Below are 15,011 nucleotides of genomic sequence, written 5' to 3' on the forward strand. Positions count from 1 at the left end.
AACGTGACTGTTTTATATACATTTTAAGTATGAAAACATTTGGCATTCATGCTAATGTCAGAGAACACCTCATTCCAACAAATGACAATAATACCAGCAGTTTGTAATGCAAAATTGTCATTCATCATTGTATGTGTTTATACTGTTTTTGTTTTCATGTCTAATTTTTTAACCCCTAATAGATCAGATATTTAACATCTTTATGGGGGGTTTGCAATAAGGCCTGAAGTTCCTTATTGCCTAATTTAACTGGTGGATACATGTAAACCCAGAATTCTAGATGAAGTGAGGTGACCAAATCAAGAACAAACACACAGGGTCCTAAAAAGCATGAAGGACTTTAACCACAGCAAATTATATATTATTTATTAAAACAGGCATTTCCAAGGCCACACAATGGTAAAATTCTACAAAAACACAAAGTTTAAAATACTCAGAGGCCCAGATGTAATGCATTTTAGAAAACTCCCTTTGGTAGCACCAAGTAAAGGGTCTTATATAGGTTTTATACCTGAATTGTTTTCTCCCAACTTAAATATATCCAGTGCTGATAAAGACAAACAGTTCAAGAGAGCAAATGTTATGTCATTACAGCTGTGCTCTGACCTACAACGCAACAATAAATTAAATATGTAAAATATAAATATATATTTTGAAACAATTATGAGTTTGTTTAGTCATGAGACATTAAAAAGTATTGTTTAAAACCTGCCTAAATATTGCATTGCAGCATAATGTACCTATAATGTTTTTTTACACATGATCTTTTCAGTCAAATTATTTTTAATATTTAATACAAAGCAACTGAAGACTAAAAAAAATAAACACACATACCGGATAATACAAACAATGTAAACTATTTTAGTGGCGTCTATAAAATGAATCCCAGAGGAAACTTAAACGGCTGATATGGCAAGGGTTTATTCTGCTTGGGGTCGTGGACCTACACGAGAAGGTTTGGGAGAGATACTCTCCTATTTTCGTTTGCTCTTGGAGTCAGTCGTCTAAAACACACTAGATGCTGACATGAGGTTCTCAATATACTGCCCAAGAACCTGATTCTCTGATTTTAACTTGAGATTTTCTTCTTTAACTGCATCCACTCGAGCTGAGAGGTCTACCAGATGGAAAGAGAAGCACAGAGCCCTTATTTATACATGTATACCTTCCTTTATGATGTTTAACACATGCTCTTACAGTCAATATGTAAATTGACCTATTAAACAGAGTGACAAGCAATCACTGAATTTAAAACGTATTTTGATGCTTCAAAAATAGCATGATCATCGTAGACATATTCTTCTGTCATTTTTGCTATAACTTTTAAACAAGATCAGTCCCAAGATGATTTTAGTGGATGCATGGAATCAGATGCCCACGAGTTCACACAGGTGTCCAAGCAGAGAAACAACAGGTGTGGTTGATCACATTATACATGTATAGACATTCCACTTATAGTTTGGCAACTACAAAATGTGTTTTGTTTCAAACATAAGCCTGATGGATGCTTTATTATGCTTGTGTAATGGCCAACACACATTTTTCAGTGTGGCCTAAGATCCCAAATAGTTTTGGGGTAAATGAACGTCAGTATTTATGTGCCATGGTTTTGTTACCCTCAAGAGTATTTTGCAGCTCAAGGACCTGGTTTATAAGTCTGGTCTTCTCCTCCAGCTCTGCCTGATTTTCCATGTCACCTGGAAAACAAATTAGAATTAAACCAATTCTAATGGTCCCCATTACCAACACGTGGACCATCCGCTATTCACCAATAAAACCATTAGAATCTTTTAAATCGTGTATTTTGAGCCTTTTTATCATCTGCCAGATAGCATCTCACCAACAAAACAACCAAAATGACCAGTGAAGACCATTATAGTTCCCATTAAAACCAATACAACTCCAATTAGCTATTAAATCCATTAGAATTTCGGTTTCCCTTTAATACAAGTTGAAGATTTTTTGCAGCATTGCCTCAGTTTCTTACCGTCCATGTCACAGTTCATGGTGAAATACTTGTCTTCGTCTTTGAAATGCAGGGCTGCGACTCAAGTAAACACTCTCCAGGGTGCACAACCTGATCGATGCTATTAAAACAAACAGTGAGATTACAAAAGGCTTACAATCATAATATGGAAGTTTATCCATCAGTTGCTAACGTTTCGTCTTACTAAATAGCGTATGCATTTGAAAAGTAATTCAGTGCATAGCTTTTATATTCATTTCTAGACTATTACAATTTTATATTTTGTAACATCTAAGGAGAAGTGCACAAAATAACGCGCATAGTAGTCCTGTGTTGATGTAAATCAGCAGTTAGCGGTTCAGCTGCCGTTAGCTGACCCACAGCTGATCAGATAAACAAACCAATACGCCTTTTGCAGTCCTGTTTTAAATTACAATTCACGTCATTTCCTTAACGGTAAACATATGTATGTATTAAAAAATAAAATGTCATATTCTAACCTTTGAAATGCACAATTAGACCGGCCAAAGAGATGTTTCTCTACCACCACAGCGATGTCCGGAGTCTTACGTCATGGACCATGCACCCTTTACATGCCACAGCTAAAAAATAAAGTGTTTTAATAGAGTTTAATTGTGCTGTTATTAAACATGTACCTGTTAACGCAATACAAGTTTGAATGGGTTTCTTTACAAATATCATTATGAACCATCAGTTGTTTGCCATTAATAACATTACAAAACTCCTTTATGTAGTGTTCCAGTAGCATTGATAGTGTTCTTTTGGTCCCCATCCACCAGATAACATCCCACCAACAGAACACAACACATTACCAGTAAGATCCCCAGGGACCATTAGCTCCCATTAAAACCAAAATACTTCCTATTGTAATTGTTAAATCCATTAGAATTTCTGAGATGGTTATGATTAGAATGTTATTTACTCTTTTCAAACATCTCCCCTACGCTGGATGTAATAACAACAGCTGAGAGAAAAACATATTCATCGTAGACATAAATGTAGTTGCTGAAGAAAAGAGTAGAAATGCAAACTTTTGTGAGCACCAGTGCAATTTCCTTTTATTTCTATCTATCTATTATTTTTAAATATATTTCTATTTGTATACTTTTGATGGATGTAGAGGGATAATCGCATTTGACAACACAATGAGCTAAATCACATTTTTGAAATGCAGTTCGTTAAAATGTGTAACACTTAACATTTATTGTAAAATACGTCCTTAAGTCAAAACCGGGTATAGAAGCATTTTGGGAGGATTTTTATTTCACATTTACCACAGTTCTTAATATGGTATGAAACTGGTAACAAAAAACAGGAAAATAAAATATAACATATACATAAAATACAAAACAAATATTTCACTTCCATTCTGTTGAGTGAGAAAGCAAAAGCAACATGTTCAGTCTTATATACAGTAATAACTTAGAAGAACGTATGAATAAACATGTCAAAGACTAAACAAAACAAAAAAACAAAATGTATTAACACAATGAAAAAATTAAAACAAAAACCTTAATTAAATAGCCATTTAACATGTAACAAAAATAAAGTTATTCGCATTAATACATTCTTGGGAGTTGAAACAGATGTGCCTGTTATGTAGGTAATAAAATATCATCTGAGAAATTACATAACAGATTATTGCAGACAGTTTATAAATATGAATAATATTAAGGTCATTCAAGCACTGGTTTGAAATACTAATTTTGTGTGCTTTGCTTTTAATATTAAAGGTTTCATGTTTGCAGTCAGTAAAGGTGAAGCCTTTATGCTTACTACATACGGTGTGTTAAAAGAATAGTTCAAACCTCAAAATTTGAATAACCATAATTTCCCCAGACTCCTTTTCATCTGCAGAACGATAATGATGGACAAACTCAGTCCCTGTTTATTTTCACAAACGGAAAGAGAGCCACGTCAACAGTGTTCAAAAGTTTTTCAATGCGTTTCATTGAAGAACAAAAGCAATGCAAAAGTGAGTGAATGATGATGGCATTTCTGAATCAAACAAGCCTTTTAACTAGGGTTGGGAATCGTTTCAATTTTATCGATTCCGATTCCAATTCTGATTCTGCTTATCGATTTCAATTCTTATCGATTCCCAGTTTCGATTCCACAGTTGAAGTAAAACATTTAGATATCAACCTGTATGGTCATTTAGCCTGCTTATTGACTTGTTTGCAAATATATATTTATGAGCACCGTTTTGTGTATATTTACACATAGAAACACACCTTTTCTGATTTATTACAATTTGTATTATCATAGTTGAACTACATCATGGTTAAACTGCAGTTACAATAATGCAACTATGGTTAATTTGTGATTCCTGTGCTTTAATACAAATTCTATAGCTAAACTATGCTTACTATAGTAAAAAATATCGATAATTTTCATAAGGGCTTTTATTGAGATATCAGCAGATCATGCAACGCATGTACTTTTCTGAGGAATTGATAAGAGGAATTCAAATTTTAATCTCAAGTATCCGATTCCTATTCCTTTCGATTCCGATCCGATTCCTAGCCTTTCGATTCCGATTCCAAATTGGAATTGATTTTCGATTCCCAACCCTACTTTTAACAGAGAGAGTATTCTGGAGCTCTTGGAAAAGCTTTAGGTTTGACTAGCAAGGTCTCGTTTTCTGTAAGGGGAAGATGTGACATAAATGAGGTCTGTGCACTGAAAACATCAAACGCTGTAGGGACACTGATGCTGCTTTAGCTGCTCCGTGTCGCTGAATGTCTGGTTGCATTGAGAGCAGTGATGGGAGTTTCGCTCGGCTCGTTCTCCGGCGTGGATCTGCTGATGTCGTTTCAGGTACTCCACTCGACTGAACCGTTTCCCACACGCCCTGCACTCATACGGTCGTTCCCCCGTGTGGATGCGCTGGTGCCTCTCCAGGTTGCCAAGACGACTGAAGCTGCGGCCGCACTGTGGACATCTATGAGGGCGCTCACCCGTGTGAACCAGCTGGTGGCGCTCGAGGGACCGTGAGTGCGTGAACCGCTTACCGCAGAGCTCGCAGCGATGCGGCTGTTCTCCCACCTGCACGCATTCGTGGCTCTTGAGGCTCCAGGCGTGGCTGAATGCTCTCCCGCATACAGAGCACTGATACGGCCGCTCCTCAACACCGGGGCACGCGTGATCTGCCAGGTCAGAGGCGGAATTGAAGCCACAGCCGCACCTTGAGCAGAAGTGCAGGATGTCCCCGCAGTCTCCTCCTGACCCGTTTTCCTCTTCCTTGTTCACAGGGGCTAATGGGAGTTGTAGTTCAGGAGGGTCAGTTCTATGCGATGAGGAGGACACACCCTGCTGTGAGCTGCACAGGCCGTCTAGTCCGATGAACGCAACCCCGGTTCCGCTCACCTCTTGAGAGGGGCTGCCCAAGCCAGACTCCGCCTCCTCCCTTTCACGTTCAGCTTTGAGTGCGGTCTCTAGTCCGCTGAGCTCATCTCCACTGGTTATTTGCTCTTCGGACATAGGCGGTTGCTCCGCCCATACTCCAACAGGACCAAGAGAGGCGGGACCCACCTCACCTGCAGACATACACAGACAGGTATACTAATCCTATACTAATCCCTTGCACATTAAAAAATGTATACACCCAATCATTTCTGATATTATTTACTCACTCGTGTCATTTTAAACTGGTGTGCTGTTGATTTTTCGTGAAACGCAAAGGGAGAGACTTGTGTACATGCTCATATTTCAAACAATGATATTTTAGAGACCATGGCTGGAAAGCACTAAAAATTACTATTGGTAAAAGCATGTAGAAAGTTGTCCAATATGATTTATAATAAATATCTTAAAGTCACTAAATTTACAGATTCCCATAGTGCTTTTATGGATTATGTTTTCCACTGTTTGGATCTCAAAAGTCAGGATCATTATGAATTTTTATAATATTGAAAAAGAGCATCAAAAAAATCGGACATTTAAGGGATAGTTCAACCAAAAATGAAAGAAGAAAGTTGGTAACCGAACAGCGCCGGCACCCATTCACTTCTATTGTATGGACACAAAACCTGAATGGGTGCCAGTGAATAACATTATTTAAAATATCTTCTTTTGTGTTCTCCGTAAGAAAGAAAATCATACAGGTTTGAAATGACAGAAGGGTATGTAAATGACGACATTTTTAGGTGAGCTATACCTTTAAATAAAGCCAGTTTTCCCGAACAAGGCTTTGCAGAGCTTACCGTGGGTGGGACTGAATGTGCGAGGGCTGGTATCGCTTTGGTTCATCTGTAGAGCCTCTTGCAACAGCCTCAACGAGTCAGTAGGTCTGTAGCTCTCCACCTTCATCCATCATCCCACAACAACAGAATAAAACAAGAACAAAGTGTGAAATGAAATAATGACTTTTTTTAACTAGCCATGCATGTCAGGACAAAGACAATGTTATCACGTGCTTTCAAAGAGACAAGACCGTATTAAAAAGCAGATCTGCACTAAAAATGTATTACAGTTATAATAATTGTTGTGAATCAAGTCTTATTGGTTTGTGATAGCCAATATCTATGAAACCAATTTAGGTTTGCATCATTGGAATGCTATTTCAAGGTTCTCTGGGTTCAAATTCATCTCCTGTGTCCACAGCCACATACATCTCCTGTCTCTCCCCTTCACTCCCTGCAGCTGTTTGCTCACATCTGATTGGTTGCTCACCTCCTCTTTAATGCTGGCCACCTCCTTCCTCTCCCCAGAAACACGTATCCTTTCCTCCTCCTCCTCCTCCCCCCCTCCAACTCCTCCAGTTGGTAGATGGACACGGAACATGTCCCTCCTCTCATCCCTCGCTCCTGCAGTCCCCTCCTCCCACGCATCACCACTCCACTCCTTCCCCTGCTTGCCTCCTGAGAGAGAGAAAGAAGGGAGGGGGAAGAGGGGAGAGAGGAGAACAGGAGGGGGAGGGAGGAATGGAAACGAGGAGGAGAGGAAGGAGACAGAAACCTGAAACTGAGGAGCAGGTCGCCATTATGGTTCCTCACTCCATTTTGACTGCACGACAAAACAACACAAACCAATGAACCCGAGGTGGTCTGTGACTTACTTTGGAGATTCGTCCTGCGCGTCTTGCGCAATGTGTCCTCCGTGCCAAGCAGACCGGCAGCGCGCCGACTGGCTGCCCAACACATGCCGTATTTGCGTTCATTTCTCAGATTATTCTCAGTTAGTCTGAGTCTCAATTTCAGGGCTTCGTTTTCTTTCCTGTTCAGAGAGATTTCCACCAGGTAGTCGTTCACCGTGTCCTGGAAGAGTTTGGTGATCTCGCACACGGATGCGCGAACCAAACTATCCATGACAGCTGTCAGGTGCGCTTGAAAGGTCTTCACCGATTCCGCCATGGCTTTATTACCGTTAAATTGCACACATACACTAAGATTTTACGAGGATCGTAACTTAGTTTTCTTTTAATAAATTGTCTAATAAACAAATCAGTTCAGTAACAAATCTCTCCTTTGATATAAAACACAACCAGTCAAACTTTATGTCTTGACCATCTTTTCAGCTCAAACACCAAGCGTATCTGGTTAAAATAATCTGAAATTAAATTTCACCGAATTATGACATCAACTGTCACCCAAAGAACCCAACTTTGCACACAGCCGATGGATCAAACCGTGTTCTGTTCCTCTATCCAAATCGACCCTCTTTACGCTTGCAACCCTAAATTCAAACCTTCAAAAAATTGGGATACCTCCACCAGATAACAGCGACGGTAGTGTCCTCTTTTAAAAATAGATCCGTGTTCATGTTTTAAGTCTTTACGCATTTTCGGCTGCTGTAAACGCACCGTGTCTCGACCACCCTCTCAACTCAAGAGCTTTTAATTCTCGCCTACAATATTATTTCCGGATGTCGCGTTCTGCGCATGCTCGGGGCTACCGTAATAACCAAGCACTAGAAATAGTAAGTACTAGAAAAGGACACCACGACCATTAGAAATCAGCATTACTCTTTCAAAGAGCATCTTTGCTTTCACCAGAGCCTGTTTTGGAGTGTTATTAACATGCTAATGATAATAATTGTGGTTTAATAGTTGTGGTTTAATTTGAAAACTTAAGCACGTTATTATCATTTATATGTAGTCGTCACAAATGTCTTTGGGTAACACTTTACAGTAAATTTCAATTTGTTCCCATTAGTAAACTAGGCCTAGATTAGTAAATATCAAAAATAACAATAAATAGTGCTTCTACAGTATATATTAATCTTAGTAAATGTTAATTTTAACATTTACTAATGCTTATTTAAAATCAAACGTTATTTTACTAACACGTTAACTAACATTAACAAAGACAAAATACTGTAAACTGTAAAATATGTTGCTCATTGTTAACCTATAATTACATATATTATAAACAGCTTTTTTGTTCACTTCATACTCCTACAATGTTTGAATAAAACAAATCAATCAATGAAACAATCAAGTGTTGGTGGTTAAAAAAGTTGTCTAAAAGTTATAAAAAAATGTTTAAAAATAGTAGCTATATGCACTTGTTGCCATTTCGTAATGCTAACTAATATGCACTGTAAAATTTTATTTGGGCCACGTGAGGAGTCTTTACGGTAGCCCAGAAAAAGCACTGGCACGGCGTTTACTTGCCTTGTTTTATTCCAGAGCTCAGGTTCACTCGTCTGCATCACATTCCCGAAACGATTCACTTTTCTCCGTTGCCCTCTTTCTGCCTTTAGTGTTGCCTTTCTGTTGCAATCATGCCGATGTTCGTGGTCAACACAAATGTGGCAAAGGACGCGGTTCCTGCTGCACTGCTGTCGGAGGCTACGCAGGAACTTGCTAAAGCGATGGGCAAACCCGCGCAGGTGAGCATGCTATGTATATTCGAAACGCTATCTTATATCCTTCGATGCTTTGCAATTTATTGTGGTTGAAAGATGGGTTTAAATGAGACCTGCATATCCAGCACACATACCCTAAACAATTTAACCTCTAATGTCAGTGACATTAGCCTACAGTTAAGAGGATCTATAGTTTGGTATGCGTCTGTAAAATATAAAATGTATCCATCGTGTATCATTTTCGTCCTGATAAATCTTAAATAAATAACCTTTTTTATTTTTTTGAACTCTTTCTGCTTGTCTGTGTTAGTACATCGCCGTGCACATTGTCCCGGATCAGATGATGATGTTCGGGGGCAACGAGGACCCGTGCGCGCTCTGCTCTCTCACCAGTATCGGCAAGATCGGGGGCGTGCAAAATAAGCAATACTCCAAACTTCTTATGGGCTTTCTCAATAAACACCTTGGCATTTCACCTGACAGGTAGAACTAACATAGTTTGTATGTTTCTACTATTGATATTAGTAGTATTTGCTTTTGAATGCCACAATGATTTAGTAAAAACCTTGCATTGCTTTTCAGGATCTATATAAACTTTGTTGATATGGATGCAGCTAATGTGGCATGGAACAGCACCACCTTTGGATAAAGAATAAGTATTTATAGCCTGAGAAGGTTGCAGTTTCCACAATAATCCCAGAAGATTGAGTATTAACTCTCGGCACTCACTGCTTGCGGCAGACACCAACTTGCTTTCACAATAAAATTATATAAAAAAAATGTTTGTAGTGTTGATTTCTTGACAAATTGTACCAGTGCATCTGTTGCCTTGCATGGTATTGATTTCGCTGATGTAAGACACCCTCATAACAGAAACTGGTATAGGGAATATTCCCCCTCATGTTGCTTAAAAACGATTTGCAATTATTCTCAAAGTTGGATTGTATAGACAGAATTTCGGTCCCATCACTGTAGCAGTGCCAAGACTGAGAAACATGTTAACTTTATTTGCATCAGTCAAACAATGAAAATAGTGGACTTCAATACATCAACAGAAAAGTACAATAGCAAAGTAAAATCAAATTAGCAACATAAACAGGAGATTGAGCACTTAACCGAACAAACAAGAGTATGTCAAATATCTGTCCAGGACAACAGAGCTGACCATCAGAAAACAGACTGGGAGGTTTTTCCCATGAGTCTATTTAAATCATTGTGCATCCAATGTCCAGGAACCAGACAACTGACTAAAGGGAGAGAGAAAATAAATGAATACACAATGTATCTTTTAAAGGTATTTGTTGAAACAAACTGATAACAACATACTACCTGTCGCCTCATAAGCTTTACTTGGTCTTCAGAGCTTCCTCCAGCGCAGACACCACTTCAGCAGGATCAGGAAACTTTAACTTGCGTGGAGGACCCTTTTTAATACCAGTCCACAAAACAACCTCTATAACAAAGCATAGATGGAGAGAAAAAAAATAAGAAAGGCAGTATGAAAATAATTATTGAAACATCTATCAAATGTTCTCCTATCCTCTTTGACGTACACAATATATACTTTCTGGATTTTGTCAATAAAAGCCATGGTTGTTTGTCATGGCCATATTACCTTTGTCCCCCTGCATTAGTGTGACCTCAAAGCTGTTTCGTCTTGGTTTTTGTGGATTGAGCTCAATGCTAAATTCAGGGTGTGAAGCCCCAAGTGCCTCACGCACGCCTTCAGCATTCCGCCCATACACTCGTCAGCTTTTACTGTTAAGATGCAAAAAAAAGCATGACGAACATATGACTGTCATCTTGACATGATTTTCAGTGGCACGTCTAACTGCAGACACACAGCATGCTATCCAGGTGTCAAATAGTTCAATCAATTATTTTAAATAAATGTTCTTCAATTTAAATAATTGTTAAAATATATTTATAGAAATTATTAATAACATATTAAACACCTGTTAAAAAGTGAACAGAGAGATCTGACAGCTACAGGTCACTAAACCCAAAAGTACACAGGCCTAAGTTAGAATGAAATATTGTGTATTTTTAACTGGTGCCACACTTTTGGAATTGTTGCTTTAAATCCTGATTGATGAACTATATGCACGTGACAATATTGTATCTGAGAAGCTTTCTAAAAGGGAAGATCTGATTCTGCCGCTTAAGAAGCTTTGCGAGGCGACAAGACACTCTCTTCTGTGTTTTCATTTCTTCATGCCCTTACCAGTGCTCGACGACCACTCGTTGTCCTGTTTTTTGCTTTTCGGTTTCAACTTCATCGAGCTTTTCTTTCTTCTCCTCCACTGTAGCTGCTTCTGCATCTGCATCCACAGCCTTGCGCTTCCGACCACGACCTGCACATTACAATTCCATCACAGCGTTTTAGTCTTGCGGGAATTACTTTATAGGATCAACACTAAATGCATGCACGCAGTTTCTTGCATAAGTGTGTGCTTTTATTATGAATATTTTTTAAGAATTACAGAACATTTTACATACCTGACTTAGCTCGAGACGCCATTGCGCAGCGCTTTATTTATTACACAAGTTTGGCGGTTATATTGAGGAAAGGGGTTAAATAACTTGTGTAAAAGTCTAGCAGACACTGACGCCTATTGGTGCGGACACTAAAGTGCACGCAACACAAAACAAGTCGACATTTGATTAAATGTATTAACTCGTGTGGCTTGCAAATATCCAAAAGTTCTGGTGGTCACACGATCAAATTCCATCATTAATTAAAAAAAATTCAATTGAAAAAGTCGTGACACAAATATTTAAAAATAGCAAGAAAAATATATACACTAGAGGGCGCAAGCTTACGTCAAACCAGAGAAATGCCGATACCAAATGAAAAATAATGTAGTACACTTTAGTATTCATCATAGTAAGCTGTAGTAAAATTCCTGAACAATATAGTGTTTTTGAACCATTAAAAGTATAATATGGTGTTTACTACAATTTATTAATTTACCATATAGTTAATACTACATAATAACATAACATACTATAGTTCGTATGCTGTAGTATCAAAAATAATACGATTTATTATATAAATTTATGATTATATTTTTTTTATTGAGTACAAAATTTTAATACAACAAAATGGCGACAAAACAAATATTCCAACAAACCATAAAGCAAAACATAAATAAAAATAATAAGAAACTAAATACTTTAAAAATAATATAATTACAACAGATTATACAATACAAACAAATTAAATAATTTTAATGCCTTTTGATTTTTCATTTTACTTAGGGCACATGAGAAGTATTTTAGATCCTTTCTAAATATAACCAACAAAGGAAGAGATTTAAAATATCTGCATTATAAAGTGTTTCGCTGATAATATAATGATATTAATCAAATCGTTCAAAACAGAGCACTCTTTGGTAATTCCATACAATACAACTTGTGAAGTAAGAGTGAAACCATGATTATAATTTCTTCATCACTCAAACATTTTTTTTTATTATTGAAACAGCATTAATTTACAAACTCAAATGGGGAACACAAATATGCATATGAAAAAAACATATACACACTTTTCCATAATTAAATTAGAAGCATACCCCCTATCACTCAAACATGGCAAGCATGACAGGAAGAATTGATGGTTAACCAATAGCATTGCACAACGTCACTTTTCCGCGACACATCAGCATCGTTGTTTTGTGTAGAAACATAGCGCATGTTTGTGAAAATGAGAGGTAATTGGTAAAAAAAACCCAGAGGTGTCAAAATCAACTTGTTTTAGAAATTCTTGTTGTGTTATGATATATTTAAAACATACTGATTAAGAGATCCGGAGCACAGACAACTGAATTGTATCGGTAGGCTAACAGTAGCAAGCTAACCCTACATATAAAAGAGTGTTTCATAAGTCCAAGATATACCACACGGGACGAATTCTGAAAGGTATATTGCAATTATTTATTTTACATCTTACATTATTTTACATAAAGAAAACTTAATACTAATCGGTTTAAGTCGTTTAAATCAATTTGACGTTGACCGTTCTTGTCTTTTCCCTACCAAAGCCATGACTGCAGAAGCCCCAGAAAAGTCAGCTGAGGAGGGCATGAGCTCGGCGGGTGGTGCTGGGACTTCGGGGACACGTTTCGACCTGGACAAGGAGACAGAACTGCGTTTTGAGGTCGAAGCAGGAGAACGAGTCCAGCTTGAGTTGTTATCTGGTATGGCAGAGGTGTTTGGATCCGAGCTGAACAAAAATAAGAAATACACCTTCGGACCAGGTTCTAAGATCGCTGTGTTCACCTGGCATGGCTGCGGCGTGTCGCTTACAGGCAAAACAGAGGCGAGTGAGCTTGAATAGATGTCAGTGACAGTGAGTAGAAGAAAAAGGTGCTTTTCAAACACAACTCTTCTATTGAATACAGGTGGCGTATGTCTCCAAAGATACACCTATGATGTTATACCTCAATACCCATGCAGCGCTAGAGCAGATGAGACGTCAAGCGGAGAAAGAAAATGAAAGAGGTCCAAGGGTATGTTAACAGCCATAAATCTCAAACAGTTATTGACAGCTAACCAAAAATGTTTTTGTATAATATTAGTTGCTCCAAAGCTATTTGACTTTCTTCTGTGGAGATCAAGAGGAGAAATTTAGAAGAACGTGGAAAGTGTACTCCAAAATTGCTTAGAAAAATGGTGTCTGCCAAATGCATCAATGTAAACATGTTATTTTGCTGTTTGATAGGTTATGGTTGTTGGTCCAACTGATGTAGGAAAGTCAACATTATGTCGGGTGTTGCTGAACTATGCTGTGCGACTGGGACGAAGGCCTACGCTGGTAGAACTGGATGTTGGCCAAAGCAGTGTAAGTGAATAATGCCTAAACAATCAATGCAACATCTGTTAAACATTGGACACTTGCAAGAAATTAAATGCTATTTGTTTATGTAATTGTTCTCATCTGTAGGTGTCTATACCTGGAACTATGTCAAGTCTGTGTATTGAACGTCCGGCTGACGTAGAAGAAGGTTTCTCTGTCCAGGCTCCACTTGTCTTTCACTTTGGATCCACAACACCAGGAACCAACATCAAACTTTACAACAAGGTGATGACAAAATATCTCTCAATGATTGAGTTAGAGCTAGGCCTTAGATGGAGATCATTGAGATCACTTTTAATCAATCATTAATAGAATGTATCATTAATATCTCTTTCTGTTTTTTGGGTGATGTGTAGCTGACTTCATGCCTCGCAGAAGTGTTTTCCCAGCGCTGTGAGGTGAACCGCAAAGCAAGCGTGGGTGGCTGTATTATCAACACCTGCGGCTGGGTCAAAGGTTCAGGCTACCAGGCTCTGGTCCACTGCGCTTCGGCCTTTGAGGTGGATGTTGTTCTCGTCCTGGACCAGGAACGTCTCTACAATGAGCTGAAACGTGACCTGCCACACTTTGTGCGTGTAGTCCTTATGCCAAAGTCTGGTGGCGTTGTGGAGCGCTCCAAGGACTGCCGACGAGAGTCACGGGATGAAAAAATCCGGGAATACTTCTACGGATTCCGTGGTACTAGCTTATACCCTCACGCCTATGATGTGCGCTTTTCAGACGTTCGCATTTACAAGATCGGAGCACCCTCCATCCCAGACTCTTGTCTGCCATTGGGCATGTCCCAGGACGACACCCAGCTAAAACTTGTCCCAGTTAGTCCAGGTCGGGATCTGACCCACCAAGTTCTGAGTGTCAGTTCTGTGGATGATGATGCTGAGCCGGGGGACGGTCAGAGTAGAGGGATCCTAGAGAGTCCGGTCTGTGGGTTTATAGTTGTGACATCGGTTGACACACAGGCTCAAGTGATGACTGTTCTCTCACCAGCGCCCAGACCACTGCCACGACACACTCTGCTCATTATGGACATTCGTTTCATTGATCTAAAGTAATTTAATCTCAAAATGTAATGGGGATTGTATGTGAAACAAACAGAGACATTGTTTACAAAGGTCAATTGAAGATCTCTATTGTAAGATTGAGTATTTATAGCTGTATTTCAAAAAGCAAATTTTAATTTTGTACATTTCTAAAAGCTACTGTATTATAGTTTTTTATTATGTCAGATTTCCATCTGTCCCTTTGAACAAAAATAAAACAATCCCAAACCAGTTTGATTGCATGTTTTTCCATTTCATTGCACTTCATTGACAATGTTTTAAGCAAATAAATTAAGCAATTATTATTTTGACATTT

At 38.5% G+C, this 15,011-nt stretch overlaps 5 protein-coding genes across 6 annotated transcripts; 2 read left to right on the top strand and 3 right to left on the bottom strand.

The window, feature by feature from the left end:
* Positions 1-994: 994 nt before the first annotated feature.
* On the bottom strand, positions 995-2,560 carry scocb (short coiled-coil protein b). Its single transcript, XM_057350003.1, has 4 exons — positions 2,467-2,560; positions 1,988-2,087; positions 1,617-1,697; positions 995-1,117 (listed from the first exon to the last, which is right to left on the bottom strand). The coding sequence occupies exons 2-4, from the start codon at positions 2,004-2,006 to the stop codon at positions 1,005-1,007; spliced, it is 213 nt and encodes a 70-aa protein (XP_057205986.1). The 5' UTR covers positions 2,007-2,087; positions 2,467-2,560; the 3' UTR covers positions 995-1,004.
* A 470-nt stretch (positions 2,561-3,030) lies between these two features.
* Positions 3,031-7,868, bottom strand: si:dkeyp-121d2.7 (zinc finger protein 436). 2 transcript variants are annotated; one of them, XM_057349425.1, is made up of 4 exons: positions 7,047-7,868; positions 6,662-6,849; positions 6,193-6,292; positions 3,031-5,526 (listed from the first exon to the last, which is right to left on the bottom strand). In XM_057349425.1, exons 1-4 carry the CDS (start codon positions 7,339-7,341, stop codon positions 4,679-4,681), a joined length of 1,431 nt encoding a protein of 476 aa, XP_057205408.1. In that variant the 5' UTR covers positions 7,342-7,868; the 3' UTR covers positions 3,031-4,678. The 2 variants fall into 2 exon arrangements, with proteins under 2 accessions (XP_057205408.1, XP_057205409.1); XM_057349426.1 differs by having other exon boundaries at positions 6,662-6,952; positions 7,047-7,257.
* Positions 7,869-8,553: 685 nt separating this feature from the next.
* mif (macrophage migration inhibitory factor) lies at positions 8,554-9,568 on the top strand. The gene is made up of 3 exons (XM_057349801.1): positions 8,554-8,821; positions 9,108-9,280; positions 9,380-9,568. Exons 1-3 carry the CDS (start codon positions 8,714-8,716, stop codon positions 9,444-9,446), a joined length of 348 nt encoding a protein of 115 aa, XP_057205784.1. The 5' UTR covers positions 8,554-8,713; the 3' UTR covers positions 9,447-9,568.
* A 216-nt stretch (positions 9,569-9,784) lies between these two features.
* selenoh (selenoprotein H) lies at positions 9,785-11,396 on the bottom strand. Its single transcript, XM_057349911.1, has 5 exons — positions 11,297-11,396; positions 11,022-11,151; positions 10,413-10,555; positions 10,127-10,250; positions 9,785-10,044 (listed from the first exon to the last, which is right to left on the bottom strand). Exons 1-4 carry the CDS (start codon positions 11,316-11,318, stop codon positions 10,144-10,146), a joined length of 402 nt encoding a protein of 133 aa, XP_057205894.1. The 5' UTR covers positions 11,319-11,396; the 3' UTR covers positions 9,785-10,044; positions 10,127-10,143.
* A 1,049-nt stretch (positions 11,397-12,445) lies between these two features.
* clp1 (cleavage factor polyribonucleotide kinase subunit 1) lies at positions 12,446-14,921 on the top strand. Its single transcript, XM_057349621.1, has 6 exons — positions 12,446-12,718; positions 12,841-13,118; positions 13,201-13,308; positions 13,521-13,640; positions 13,743-13,880; positions 14,012-14,921. Exons 2-6 carry the CDS (start codon positions 12,843-12,845, stop codon positions 14,705-14,707), a joined length of 1,338 nt encoding a protein of 445 aa, XP_057205604.1. The 5' UTR covers positions 12,446-12,718; positions 12,841-12,842; the 3' UTR covers positions 14,708-14,921.
* Positions 14,922-15,011: the final 90 nt, after the last annotated feature.

Source organism: Triplophysa rosa, linkage group LG13, assembly GCF_024868665.1.
Source record: "Triplophysa rosa linkage group LG13, Trosa_1v2, whole genome shotgun sequence".
Taxonomy (NCBI): domain Eukaryota; kingdom Metazoa; phylum Chordata; class Actinopteri; order Cypriniformes; family Nemacheilidae; genus Triplophysa; species Triplophysa rosa.